Genomic DNA, 13,605 nt, shown 5'->3' on the forward strand with positions numbered 1-13,605 from the left:
GCTGACGGCGCCGAGCAGCGTCCTGTACATGCATGGCGTTTTGATTTCGCTTTCTCGATACCCTAAAAAGTGCTATACATAATCTGTTATTCTTTATACGTTGCTATTTGCTCGTATTTATTCTGGTTTTATCTGCCATAGTGACTTCCTATATTTCCTTACTATAGCAAAATTCATGCTTTATCAATTTTTATCTCTCTATTTTGTTTGCTGGTTATTTTTTATTTCCGTTCGCTTCCGACCTCCCGATTCTTGGTATGCACCCGAAAGTGGGCTCGTTCCTTAATTTAGCGTCATAGTGCTCATCAGCCACGCAACGCGCGCAAGCGTCAGAAGAGAAGAAGTTGCCAAGTGGCCATGGCTGCCTCGAAGACCGCCTCCAGCTACGGACACCAGACGAGCCGTCAACCACACACGACCAACGTTGTCGATCCACGATCCGCGATCACAGCGTCCCCCACTGAAGGGTCCAAGAGCGGCCTCTTCTCGGGTGCCACTTGTGGCTCTTCCATGCGAACTGGCGGCGGGTCTCCGCAAGAGCACAGCTTCTGGAGTGCCTACTCCTCCATCGTCCTTCACCTGAACTCCACGTGAGCCTTGCACTCCCTTAACTTAAGGAACGTGTAGTGGTATTGTTAATGTCACGTACCACCCGCCGTGGTTGCTCAGTGCTATGGTGTTGGGCTGCTGAGCACGAGGTCGCGGGATCGAATCCCGGCCACGGCGGCCAAATATCGATGGGGGCGAAATGCGAAAACACCCGTGTACCTAAATTTAGGTGCACGTTAAACAACGCTACGTGGACAAAATTACCGGAGTCCTCCATTACGGCGTGCCTCATAATCAGAAAGTGGTTTTGGCACGTAAAACCCCATAGTAAGAAATATGTCGCGTACCGCGCAGGTTTGTTTGGAAACTATTTTTTTGTGTTTTACATGCAAGAAAAGTCCCGAGCTCGGAATCATGCCACATGCAAGATAGGCCGCCATATTCATGTGGATGCCAGTTCTCATGTTGCCAGACCGGTTGGGAAAATTTGCTGTTAAGATCGCAGCCAGGAACGTGTTGGTCATACCGCATAATAATTTGACTCTTTCGGCCAGTGGTCAGGGGAGGTATTCTGTAAGAGTCCACCTAGTGGACTGTCCATTTCGGCCGCCGCTGATTGGATGCAGCTGTACGAGAGAGGAGGAGATGAGCGACTCCAGCCAATAAGCAGCGGCCGAAATGGACAGTACACTAGGTGGACTCTTACAGAATTACCCCCAGGTACGCTCAGAGTTGATGATTACGGATGTTGCAAAACCTATTTCCCAATGAAAATTTCTTCACAATTTAAAAGTTGCCCCTCTAAACTGTGTAGTTGTGTCACACGAGGCCTAAAGGTAACATAAAGTTGTTTATTTCGTAGAATATTCTAGTTTAAATGAAGTGAAATTTATTCAGTGTATTGTCACGGCCGTGTATAAAATACAACGTAACTTTTACGTAGCATGTAGCTTCTTGGACGTTAAGTATGGCTATTGTGTGTAACAACACAGATAGTTCGTTACTCTTATTGGTTACTTATTCTCCGTATAAAATGACGCTACTAGCGATCTCACCGCTTAATATGGAAACAGAGAGAGAGAGAGCTCTTTATTAGAAGAACAGATAATTTTACCAGCGCGTATATAACCGCTGGCATGCTACTCTGTATAGGAATGGGGAAAGAGATTAAAAGATTTCAGAAGAGAGTGGGAGAAAAAGAGGAGAAAATAAATATGAAATGTCCGAGTGGACCTGATACTAATATTTACAGGTGACATGGCGGGTAAATTTAGGCTTTTGTTATGAAGGGTGCAATTTTCAAAGCTTTCCGATTAGACCAATTTCTTATAGGTATTTGAACAATAAATCCAAAACCCATCGCTGTTTTGAAAGGCCGGGCATTGGACCTAAGATGCTTGGTAACGTTAACGGTTCGTGGCAAATCATGTCCATTTGTTGCTAAAACAATTCTCTCGTCGCGGTACGCGGGACATTCTAGTAATATGTGCTCAATTGTCTCTAGGTTGCGACAGTAATCACAGTATGGGTTAGTTGTAAGCCCTATGCCGTACAGATAATTGTTCGTGTATGCCAAGTTCAGTCGAAGACGATGGTACAACGTCTCTAAGTGTCGAGGAAGTGGTCGTGGAATTTTCGGTCTCATTTCTGGGTCATTGTAACGCAGGAAGGTCTCTTGGTGAAGCGGCAGATTCCAGATGCGGTCTTTTTCTTGATAGGCATATTTTTTTGCCATGTTTGAAGCATCGACTTTTGTAAAAAATGTTCTTTTGAAGTTGCGGTATTGGAGTCCATTTCTGGCAGCTTCATCCGCTCTTTCATTTCCCGAAATGCCGGCATGACCAGGTATCCACTGGAACTTTATGCAATGCCCAGCAATCTCAGCCCTGTGGTGAAGATAAGCAATGTCAAATGCTGCAGGTTGATTATTGCAACGCTTGTTCCAGTTCCACATACTTTGTAGCGCTGCTTTTGAATCTGTGAAAATCACCCATGTCTTTGGCGGCTGCTGTCGGAGGACATACACAAGGACCTCCTTAATGCCATATAGCTCCGTTGAAGTAGGTGATGTCGCTCGCTCAAGACGAAACGAGAATCGTTGCCCTGTAGAGGAAACAAAAAGTCCGCATGATGAACGATGTGGAGTTGTAGAGCCATCTTTGAAAATGTGCGTTGCGGCTGCATATTCTTTGTGCATAGATTCCAAAGCTATCTGATAATCGCTGCTTGAGGCATTTTCTTTTTCGCACTGATTCCATGTATATAAGGCACGATTTCCAGTGGGGAGTGTGCCCATGGTGATATGTTTCGTGGCATAATTTGTGACGCCTGAGCAGGAATCGAAACAGGTATGCTTCCGACGGCCTGCCCAAAGCCGTATGTAGCACGGGTTCTAGAAATACCCTTTAAAAAGTGAGTCTTCGTATGAATGACGTGGCGGAGGTGAATACGAAGTGTCTCCTGCGATGATAGCACTTCGAGAGGCAGGCATCCAGCTTCTGCTACAGTTCCTGAGCGGGACGACCCCTTCGGAAGGCCAAGACATACGCGAACGCAGTTGTTGCATGCTGCCTCAAGTTCACTCTTGCTTGTGGGAGATATGTTCTGCAGGATCGAGAGATAATAACGTAGTGTTCCATCGACGTAGGCCTTATGAAGGAGCACCATTGATCGACAGTTGCTGCCCCACTGTGATTTGGCTAAAAATCGGAATACGTGCGACGCCGAAGAAATCTTCTCACTCAATTTTTTTTACTTGGGGCGACCATGTGATGTTCCTATCGATCGTCACTCCAAGAAACCTTTGCGTCTTGACGTATGGAAGGGCACGACCACCCAACACTAATGGGTATTTTTCCATACATCTCTGCGTGAAAGCCATGGCAACGCTTTTGTCGGGGACACTTTCAGACCCTTGGGATTTAGGTAGGCCGATATATTTGCTAGTGCTCTCTGGAGACGTTGTTGGGGGGTACTGCGGGAATGCGCTGCACTCCAAATGCAGACGTCGTCCGCATACAGTGTGATTTTGACGCCGCGGGGCAGGTTTCTTCTCCGATGGATGAGGACTAAATTAAATAATACCGGGCTTAACACAGCTCCTTGTGGCACTCTCTACTCGACGGCATAAAGCGCCGTGGGGCCATCCAGGGTACACATGAAAAGTTGGCGTCCTTGAATCCATGCGTAAAGTCGTCCTTCAAGACCAAGGGTTTCCAAAGCGTCAAGTATTGCTTTATGAAAGACCGAATCATATGCTGCCTTAATATCTAAAAATAATGCAATAGGTATGTTTCCAGAGACCTATTCCTCTTCAATTGATGAGACCAAGGCAATGACGTTGTCAATTGCTGACCTATTTTGCCGTACGCCATTCATTTCCTCCGGGTAAACTTTTGTAGTTTCCAGGAACCAATTTAGTCGTTTGTAGATCATTTTTTCGAATAGCTTCCCTACGCAGCTAAACAGAGATATGGGTTTGAAGGAGGCGTAATTTGTTGGCTGCTTTTGTGGCTTCAATATAGGAATAACTTTCGCAAGCTTCCATTCCGTAGGAACCTCCCCCGTTATCCATGAGGTGTTGTAGTACTCCAGAAGGCATAGGCTAGATGTGTGGCATAGATTTGCCACACATCGTTAATAAGACAAGCTAATCGACATCAAACGGCAAAGTATAAGACTTCACTTGACGGCCTCCCATTCATTGTTGGAGGCCAATGCCTCGTGTGTTTTGTTTCTTCCATGGACGCGAAAGTTGTTTTAATGACGTTCGACTGAGTAGATGTGTAAAAGCAAACTGGTAGTGGCCCTTTCTATTTTATTTTCTGCACATAACGCATCGTGTACTTTCACTTATTATTGTCCCTACGTAACGATAGCCTTCTGCATTTCGCTATCTTTTGCGTAACGCTTTGTCTAATCTTTCTTATTGTCAAGCGTGAATATTACTTGGCGCAGGACGCAGCTGTTTTATTCAAAGTTTCTCGAATATAGTAGCCGCCTCTGTGCAAACGGAAGTTTTCTTATCGAAAAATGCCCACGATGCTAATTGTGTTACATATATTCTGAAATGTATGCGAGCAGCAAAAATTATCCAGGCATGTGTTGTGGTACACGTATTAACCAGATTAAGTCGTGATGATAAGAAAACCATAGTGCAGAAAGGCCGAAGTGGGTATACTTGTCTCGTGAGTTTACATTCGACGACCGATGACTGTCCTCGCCAGTGTTGTTGCGATGCCAGCGTTAGGCGTCTTTCTTTATGCGAGTCTGCCCAATAAGACATGTAAGATTTTACATTGTCTGATTCTTCACTGTTTCACGACGTGGCAATTGGGTATAGTATACGTGTACCCTGGTCTTAGAATACAAACTTGTCTTGCCATTGATTTGGGCTACCAATAGTGTTCCATTGAACCAAGTGAACTATAATTCTATTTCGAGAGAACGTTACGAAGGGAGGGGGGGGGCAGGGGTTAACATACTTCTCACGATGAAAGCAAATGACATTGGCCTCGTCAGAAGGCCTGAGTTGAGGAATCAGTAAAACATTGCGGCTGAAGTTGTTTGGTTCTTGCTATAAACGTGCAAGATGAGGTTTAACTTTAGCCCTTCACTTGGCCAATGTCACGTTTATGCTAGCGGCATCACTGTTTATGACAATGAGAGCATTTAACAGCACTCTCTGACCGCGCACAAAGTTAAAAGCAATAGAGTGTGATTTAAAAACCGCTTCGGCTGTAGTCCGCAAGTTGTACAAAGAAGCATTAAATGGAGAAGTTTATCATCCGCCGGAATACTAGATCGTTGTAAAATTTCCTTTCATATGTATTTGTCCAATTTGAGGGCTTCAGCACAAATCATTTTCCAACTTCAACATCCTTGTGCTTCCAGTTGTTGGTCAACGCGCCCTCTTTAGGCAATCTGCTATTTTTATGGTTAACTCTCTTGGTAGACCGGCCACAACGAAAGGCGTTGCTCCTGTGAACCAGCCCTTGGAATACGGTCAGTTTGTCTTCAACTGCACCATCTGAGAAGCCTGCATGAGTTTGCAGTGTAATTTCGGTTATGTCTGTTGAATGGCGGAAACATACTTCTCTTTCAATGAGTGTGATTTTGTCGTTGCAGGTGTTTCGTGAGTGCCGCGGACGTGGTTTGTGCCTTGGCCACTATCCTGGTGGTAGGAGTGCTCATCGTCGCGCTGGTGGTTCTCACAGACAGAGGCAGTCATGATCCGCGCAAGCAAAAAATAGGAGTCGTCATTCGCGGCCCGTTTGGCGTCCTGCGCGGGATCGTGCAGCCAGTGACCGGCCAAAATTTCTCGTACTCTTTCTTCGGCATCCCTTTCGCCCAGCCGCTCAGTGAAACCAAGCGTTTTAGGCCATCCCAACTACAGGTCGTCCGGAAGGTCCTGCCGAGCAGCACCTCAGATACAAACACGCCGGTGAGCTCCCTTTTCTCAACTGAAGGCCTAAGACGATTGCGCATTTACAAGGCCAGCGTGTAGTACGTACGTCCACACTGTTTTGCGCGATAAACCAATGGCCAACAATGGAAGCCACGGATAATATCAGTGCGAACTTTCAATTTGCCATTCTTATTGAAAGCCAGGGTAATCATCAACTTCTCTTTTGGTAGCGACAAAATAATACAACAAATTAACGAAAAGCCTCTCGCTCAACAGTTTTGTTTTCTTATCAGACCATTCCGCGGCACGTGCTACAAAGAAACGTGTATTTTTTTTCAGTCAGCCAAACAGACAAAGGATTGACACAAGTGTTTCCCTACTTTTGAATGTGAGACAGTTCTTGGTGCCTATCTCATGAAAAAAATTAGAGTGGTCATGAATGCCTGTCCTTAAATAGCGCAAACAGCGTCGATGGGGAACATCATGACGACGGTGGCATCGGCGCGACCATGGCTATCGTGTCTATATTATTCGAATGAAAAACAATTGGGCTCAGTTTATGAACGATGAATTCTAATTATGCGAGCAGTCGAAACGCGTCCTGTGAGAGGTGCGCACTGCACCCGGACTCCCATTACGCGCTTTCCGCTGGACATGATGCGCCATCTAGTGGCGGCGCCACGAAGTCCACGTGCACCTCGTGGCGCATATCTAAATTCGCCAAGGATGTCTTTTGAAGCGGGCAACATTTATTGCCCGCATTGAGTTCGCGATCGGCCCATGTTTCAAGATTGTGCCATCTTCGGTATCAGCACAAAGTATTGGTCTGGTGAAATTGCCCTAAAAGGAAACTAATCCGACTGTGCCGAGAATGTTGATCACATTATGAAAAAAGCCGAACCAGCATACTGCATAGCTGAGGCTTTCAAGCACGTACCGAACAATTTCTGTTCATAAAACGTGCCATTTCAAACGCAAATGTGACGTGTATCTTTCTTGTCGGGCTGCTGTTATACTGGTCCTTATGTTTTAATTCGCCTTATGCGGCAAGTACATTGCGCTCGCTACAATTTTTGATGACTTGGCTTAGGAAGTTTACTCATCTCTGTCAGAAATCTTCGAGCAATATGTGGAACTGTAGCGCTAGGAGAAAATTCGCTGACGTACAGAAGAAAATGTGGAGAGCCTGTTTGTTCATCCAGGTTTTGTTCATCCACAACTGCTGTGGAGCTCAAGCGGGCAGTTGGACTTGGTTTTTTTAAATGTTTTACGGATTTTTATGAACACGCAAAAGGAGGCACACAAAACATCCAACGCGCACACCAACTGAAATTGATGTTTTCGGACGTGTTCCAACACCCTTTGTTGTCATGGCCGGTTAATTAATTAAAAGAAAATTAAAAGTTAAATGAAATTAAATTAAAAAGATCCATAATTAAAAGAAATTTAATTATGGATCAGAAACGCATCTTGGGAACACAAATGATACTGAAGGCTTCTTGAGGATGAATGTAATACAATCCATGTAGTGTTACCTGCACAGATGTCATCTGCCGACGTTTTCTTTCTCTAGTGCGGGCGGTGATCGCTTCGATACGCTTTATAGTACACTATTGGGCTTTGTTTAGAATACATGGAGGTGGAATTTCCAAAATTGAATTACAGCTTAACAGCATTTCGACTAAAACTCCCTATACGTTTCATAAATAGCAGTTACAATAACGGCACGCATTAAACAAAATATAATTCATACTTGCTGCGGAGTTTTAGCCTTCGTGCGACAAGTGGGGATACTGCCGTGTATAAAGTACTTCCCCAAATTATTTACACTATAGTCGATCAAGAATACAGGTCGACCCATACGTTTATACGAAAACAATAACTTTGAGCAAGACACACCATTATTTAACGTAGGCTCGACTACCAAATCCGGTTGCTGATGGCACAAGCAGCATGCATGTGGAAGAGGAGTCTTCCTTGTCGAAAGCTGCGCAGGCGTCCTCGGCACTTCAAACAGCTGCCATACAGTGATTTGGCTACGCAACATTTCTTAAAGGGGCACCTCACCAGGCCCCGTAGCAAACTTTGGTTATATGCTTGAAGTTGTTACATGTCCACTAGGGAGTGTTCTGCCGAAAATGTTTTGAAATCGGCTCATTAATAGCCGAAATATAAGTATTTCAGTGCAGTGCCGCGAACCCATGATTTCAGCAGGCGGGCTCCACTGCCAAGCAACACGCTCTCTCCACTCGCTCGGTCTAGGCTCTGGAAGCGGAATTCCTTCCCTGCGTTCTCCCAAACCGGACGTCGAAGATCGCGCGACGCATACGTCAAAGGCCCCGCCTTCATTTTTTTTCTCCTCGGTTTCTTTTCGGCGCTACGCACTTCCGCTGACGGCGTCGCGCTCGAGTTGTTGTCTCGTTCACGCAGCGCATGATTTTTCCCGCTGTGCACAAGGACACATGACTATAGCGCTATAATTCAGTGCTACACGAATACTGAGGCAGAACAAGCGAATCGCAGAGCATGATCACGCGCTGAACACGGTAGAAAATGACGTAGTTTTGATACCTGCGCACGTGACCGCACGACCGTGGGAGCAAGCAGATGAAGGGAGAAGTACCCCTCTAAGTAACAAAGTAACAGTAAGAAAGTAAATGTCACAAAAAAGTGGACATTCCGTTTGTGTGCTTTATTATTTCTCTAAACTTCGATTCGTCAATTCAAGGAACAGATCACACAGATAACAGGTGTTGTCTTCAATTATTCTCGAAGTGACATGTCATCACGAGTGACGTCGCGCAGCGGACGGCAGTACGTAGGCGCCGGTACACGAGCAAGTCATCCCCCGGCTTGGAGCGCGACGGCCGCGAGGAGAAGGAAAAGCGGCGTTCGGTCTGAAATTTCAGATCTTTCCGCGTCGCGTTGCGATGTGATACTTTGAAGACACAATCTTAATCACGCAATATATATGCTCCGTGGTTTGCAGCTCAAAATAGCCAGACCTGGTGAGGGGCCCTTCAAAACCAGCCTGAACAATCTGCAGACTGGCTGTACGGCAGGCGCGACGGAGGAAATCCGTTATCTCCGCACTTTTCCTAGCGTTCCTCATGAATGTAGGTCAATAGCACATTTGGGTAACATTTAGGAAAACAAACATTGACTTGTCTATAAATAAATTCGGACATGAATGAATGCAATCTTCCAGCTAATTCATTTTGCAGGCATTTGCTGTAATTGGCCAATAATAAGATATAACTATACTGAGACAAGCGCACGTGATCACAAGAAGAATGAAATCATCTATCAAACGAGTGCAAATAAAAATAAAAAACAGTGAATAAATAACCCGCGACCTCTAGCAATGCCATAGGCGCAAAGATACCGCTGCGGGCGCAGATGTTCTGATTCGGCGTGTGACAGCTTCCCTACTCGTAGTGTCGCCTAGACCCTACGGTGCGCTTTAAAGTGGGTAAGCTTCTGTAAGCCCTGTATAAGTTTCCTGCTTGAGAAATTTGCATAGTATTTATTTTTCAGAAATAGCAGAAACGTACCACACCGCACCTTGAACCTAAATTTAGCCCGTTTGCCCTCAACCGCTGTCGTGTCTATTGTAGTAGCGTTTCCGTTCCTTCGGACTACACTTTTTCCTTATCCCCCCACGTGTACGGGAGCTGCAATACTGCTATTAACTCGCTTTGCGACTGCCCATCGGTTATACCCATTCTGTTACTATTCTCCCCCCTTCTTTCCACCATACTATCAAGCTTGCTTCTGGACTCGCACGCTAGTATAAAGGTAAGCGCTGCAATATCTGCAATGCTCTTGCGGTGGGTCACGGATAATTACAGCTGTATAGAGGCTAGTGGTGACACCGAGGGAGCTACAGAGAGCATTGTGCACATTCGAAGCTGTGCGAATGTCCAAACGAGTTTCTCGCGTCCCCTTTCCTCTCTGCCATGCTCCTATCATGTGAACAGCAGTAGCTTGATGTGGCGGAGTTGGCGTGACATATTTGAAGTAAAAGTGCACTAAAAAGACGAGGACGAAAAGAAGGAACATGTTCGTCGGACAGGCGCTGTGGATCGTGTTCTTGTTTTCGTTCTTGTCTTCTTAGCGCTGTTATTTTTTGAGCCTGTCATGCAAACACACGCTCTGACTCAGCCCCCGGCACAGTGTGCCAGACAACAGGAGCAGTGGCAAAGTCTAAGAAAGAGGCAAAGAAAGCTTCGCTTACATAAAAACGCATGCTAAAGTTACAAAGAACGAAGACGTGGCCAATGAGACCGACATTTACTATCGTTATACAATGTGTTTGCGCGACCAGAGGAGCACAGAGAAGGAAACAAGTACGCAAGAACCACTATGGGCATGGTTATTTGTATGTTTGTGGCAGCGTGCTCAAAAACTTTGTTTACCGCTACCGCAAAAATGAAAAGACGCTCTCCCAGTTCAAAATCCTGCTCAATATACGGGGTAGGTAATAGAATTAGCAAGAACTGCGGTCGCATTTACAGAACTTTTGTTCACAAGTAGGTTTTCTGATTAGTCAGCGGGTTTCGCTAATAATATTTTCGCTGTTACTATTGTACGGCTTTTGTTAGTACGAACTTTAGCAGCGTAAGAATGTTTCGTTGAATAGGGGCCCATCTTTTCAGGGCGACTGTTGTGCTTACACAGCCTCGCCATAGCAAACACAATGCCATCCACACACGAGACAGATAAAATGTGTCAGGATATCAATCCTTGTAGTACCACCTAATATATTTGTCGTCGCCTCGCAAAGCTGAAATACTTTAATGTACCACATACCACGGTCGACACGATGCTTTATTTCAAGAAGGAAAAATGGCATCGACGCAAAAAAGAACCCGAGCCGATGATTAACGATGACTTTGTACAGATGAAGCCCGCATAAACGCTTACAAGATATGTAAGTGTGATTTTATTTACATATTTATAATTTGATTTGACGCGCTGGTGCCCACCCACAAGGTTGCTTTTCCCTCCTGTAGTATTTCTTGTAGTTTTCATTGCTAGGCGGCATGTTAATCCTAATTACTCGACGGGCATTTGTCATTGCCAGATATTCGGCAGGCACGTGTTCAATGCGTCCTATCCACGGCCTGCCTGCATCCAGTCAATGCCACTCGATGTCGAGCGTGCCGTTTCCGAGGACTGCCTTCACCTAAACATCTGGACGCCGTACCCTAACTGCACTGAGCGTAACCTGCCCGTGTGTGCCCACCGCACCGTGCTTTTTTTCGTGCATGGCGACAACTTTCAAGAAGGCGGAAACAATGACCGCCTTCTGGACGGTCGGTGAGTGCGCGCGTGTACGGCCTATGCTTTTCACTGGGTGACTCATTAAAACGTTTGACTCGCTTTGGGAACGAACCGTGGTTTTCCTGTAACGATGTAGACGCGTTTGCGAGAAAATCCCAAACACTATTGAAAACGAAGGCTGCTCTCAACATGAGACGATCTCCGAAGCCTTCAGAAATTGTTTCAAATTGCGTTTTGCCGTTGATAGCTGAACTGTTTCTTCCTTCGCCACACCTTTTCTACCCGCAGCTTGCTCAGATATCGATGACTTGTTCTGAACTTCATGATTTCTTACCAAACAAAGAAGACATTACCAGAAGTGCCGGTCCGAATAGTATTCCAAATGTATATTTTAGAAGGTACTCTGAATCGTGTGCAAGTTATGTAATAATCAAATTTCAGAAACCACTTGACTCCAGACGAGGCCTGCGAATTTTGAAAGGTCGATAATGTCGTTCCGGTCTGCAAATCGTGCAAGAAGAAAATTATTTTTAATTATAGACCAATTTCATTATTATCTACGAGATGCAAACTTCTTGAGCATATTGACACGTGCACTTATATTTATCAGGCGACGACGTTTTGCCACCTAACGAATGTTATCGCACAGCGCGGGACGCGCCTGCATGTATCCGAAGTTTCTGGAAAGCTATCGATGCTTCTGTCTGCTGTCTGTTGTCGCCGAACCTTGTGTTATCTGATTTGATCGCGTGAAGCGAATGGTGTAGAACTTTGTGGAAGGCACGCAGGTCCCAACGATTAGTCTGGAACATTCGATGACTGCTGTATAAAAGACGACGCGCTGGACCCGCTGATCAGATTTTCGACGATCGCCGACTGTGTTCGCCACTCTCGTTGTGCTTTAAGTGTAGCCTGTTTTCTGGGCACAGGTTCGCCCAATAAAAGCTAGTTTTGCCTTTCACAGTATTGCTACAGTGTTTTTGACGTCACGACCACGTGACATCTGGTGGAGGTGTTTTTCGTCCATGTACCGGGACGCCCCTGACAAGCCACGATCCAAGCCCGGACCGTAAAGTGAGCACCAACGTAATCACGGATCATCGAGCAAGCCGTCGTCTACAACACCTGCCTACGGAGCACGGACTTCTACCTGAAAAGACCAAGAAGATTGTGGCCAAGACAACCACAATGGCTGCCCCAGTCTCCCCCACCGTACTTCAACAACCCAGAGAGCCCCCTACCTTCCGTGGAGCTACGTCGGAGGATCCTGAAACCTGGCTCGAAACCTTCGAAAGGATCTCGACCTTCAATAATTGGACCTCTGAGGATAAGCTACGGCACGTGTACTTCTTCTTGATAGATGCCGCGAGGACTTGGTTCGAGAAACGGGAAGTCCACGCTAGCAACATGGGACCTGTTCCGCAGTAACTTCCTGAGGACGTTCACGAGCTTTGTCCGAAAAGAAAGTGCTGAAGTTCTGCTGGAAAACCGAGGCCAACTACCCAATGAGACCATCGCGATCTTCACAGAAGAGATGACGCGTCTTTTCCGGCACGCCGACCCGGAAATGTCCGAAGAGAAAAAAGTGCGATTCTTGATGCGAGGCGTAAAGCAAGAACTTTTCGCCGGACTAATGCGAAACCCACCGAAGACCGTAGCTGAGTTCCTGACAGAGGCTACGACGATTGAGAAAACGTTAGAAATGCGCACTAGGCAATACAACCGACAAGTGCTCACGCCTCAGTGCGCCATCCAAGCGCTGGGCTCCGTTGATCTCCAGAGACCATAAGGGCCATGGTACGCCAAGAACTCCGCAAGGTCTTGCCTTCGTCGCAGCCTCAAGTAGCCTCGATCGCTGACATCGTGAAAGATGATGTTCAGATCGCTGGGAGCTCCTGAGGTGCAAGCTCAATTACCGCAGCCCCAGGCAGAAGCGATGACCTACGCCGCCGTCGCACGCCGTCAAGGCCCCCCTCCGCGAGCGCGCCGGGGCCCTGTCACGCCGCAGTTCCGTCGTCCGCCACCGCCGCCACCGCCAGCACGACCACCCGTCGCCCAGCGCACCTACGCAACGAAGACGGACATTTGCCGCGCCCCCGACCACCGCCCGATCTGCTACCACTGCGGCGAAGCCGGCCACGTCTACCGACGAGGCCCATACCTGGAGATGGGACTGCGAGGTTGCGCCGTCAACGCTCCACGCCCGCAGAAAGGCGAACGCCCTCGCGATATCGCCGACTACCTCGCGGCTACTCAGTGGAGCTCTCGACGACCGTCGCGTTCGCCATCACCAGGCCGCTACCTGTCGCTGCAGCGCCGAGCATACACTGCCCCAGCCCGGGGCCGATCCGTGAGTTTATATC

General features: G+C 46.8%; 1 protein-coding gene across 1 annotated transcript in view; it reads left to right on the forward strand.

The window, feature by feature from the left end:
* Positions 1-357: 357 nt before the first annotated feature.
* The window catches only part of LOC142578452 (acetylcholinesterase-1-like), a 58,427-nt gene continuing 45,179 nt past the window's right edge, over positions 358-13,605 (forward strand). The window contains exons 1-3 of the mRNA XM_075687833.1: positions 358-590; positions 5,677-5,992; positions 11,043-11,278. Of these exons, the coding sequence (XP_075543948.1) occupies positions 358-590; positions 5,677-5,992; positions 11,043-11,278 (785 nt within the window). The remainder of the gene's footprint in view (positions 591-5,676; positions 5,993-11,042; positions 11,279-13,605) is intronic.

The sequence above is a fragment of the Dermacentor variabilis genome, chromosome 4 (assembly GCF_050947875.1).
Source record: "Dermacentor variabilis isolate Ectoservices chromosome 4, ASM5094787v1, whole genome shotgun sequence".
In the NCBI taxonomy this organism is placed as follows: Eukaryota; Metazoa; Arthropoda; class Arachnida; order Ixodida; family Ixodidae; genus Dermacentor; species Dermacentor variabilis.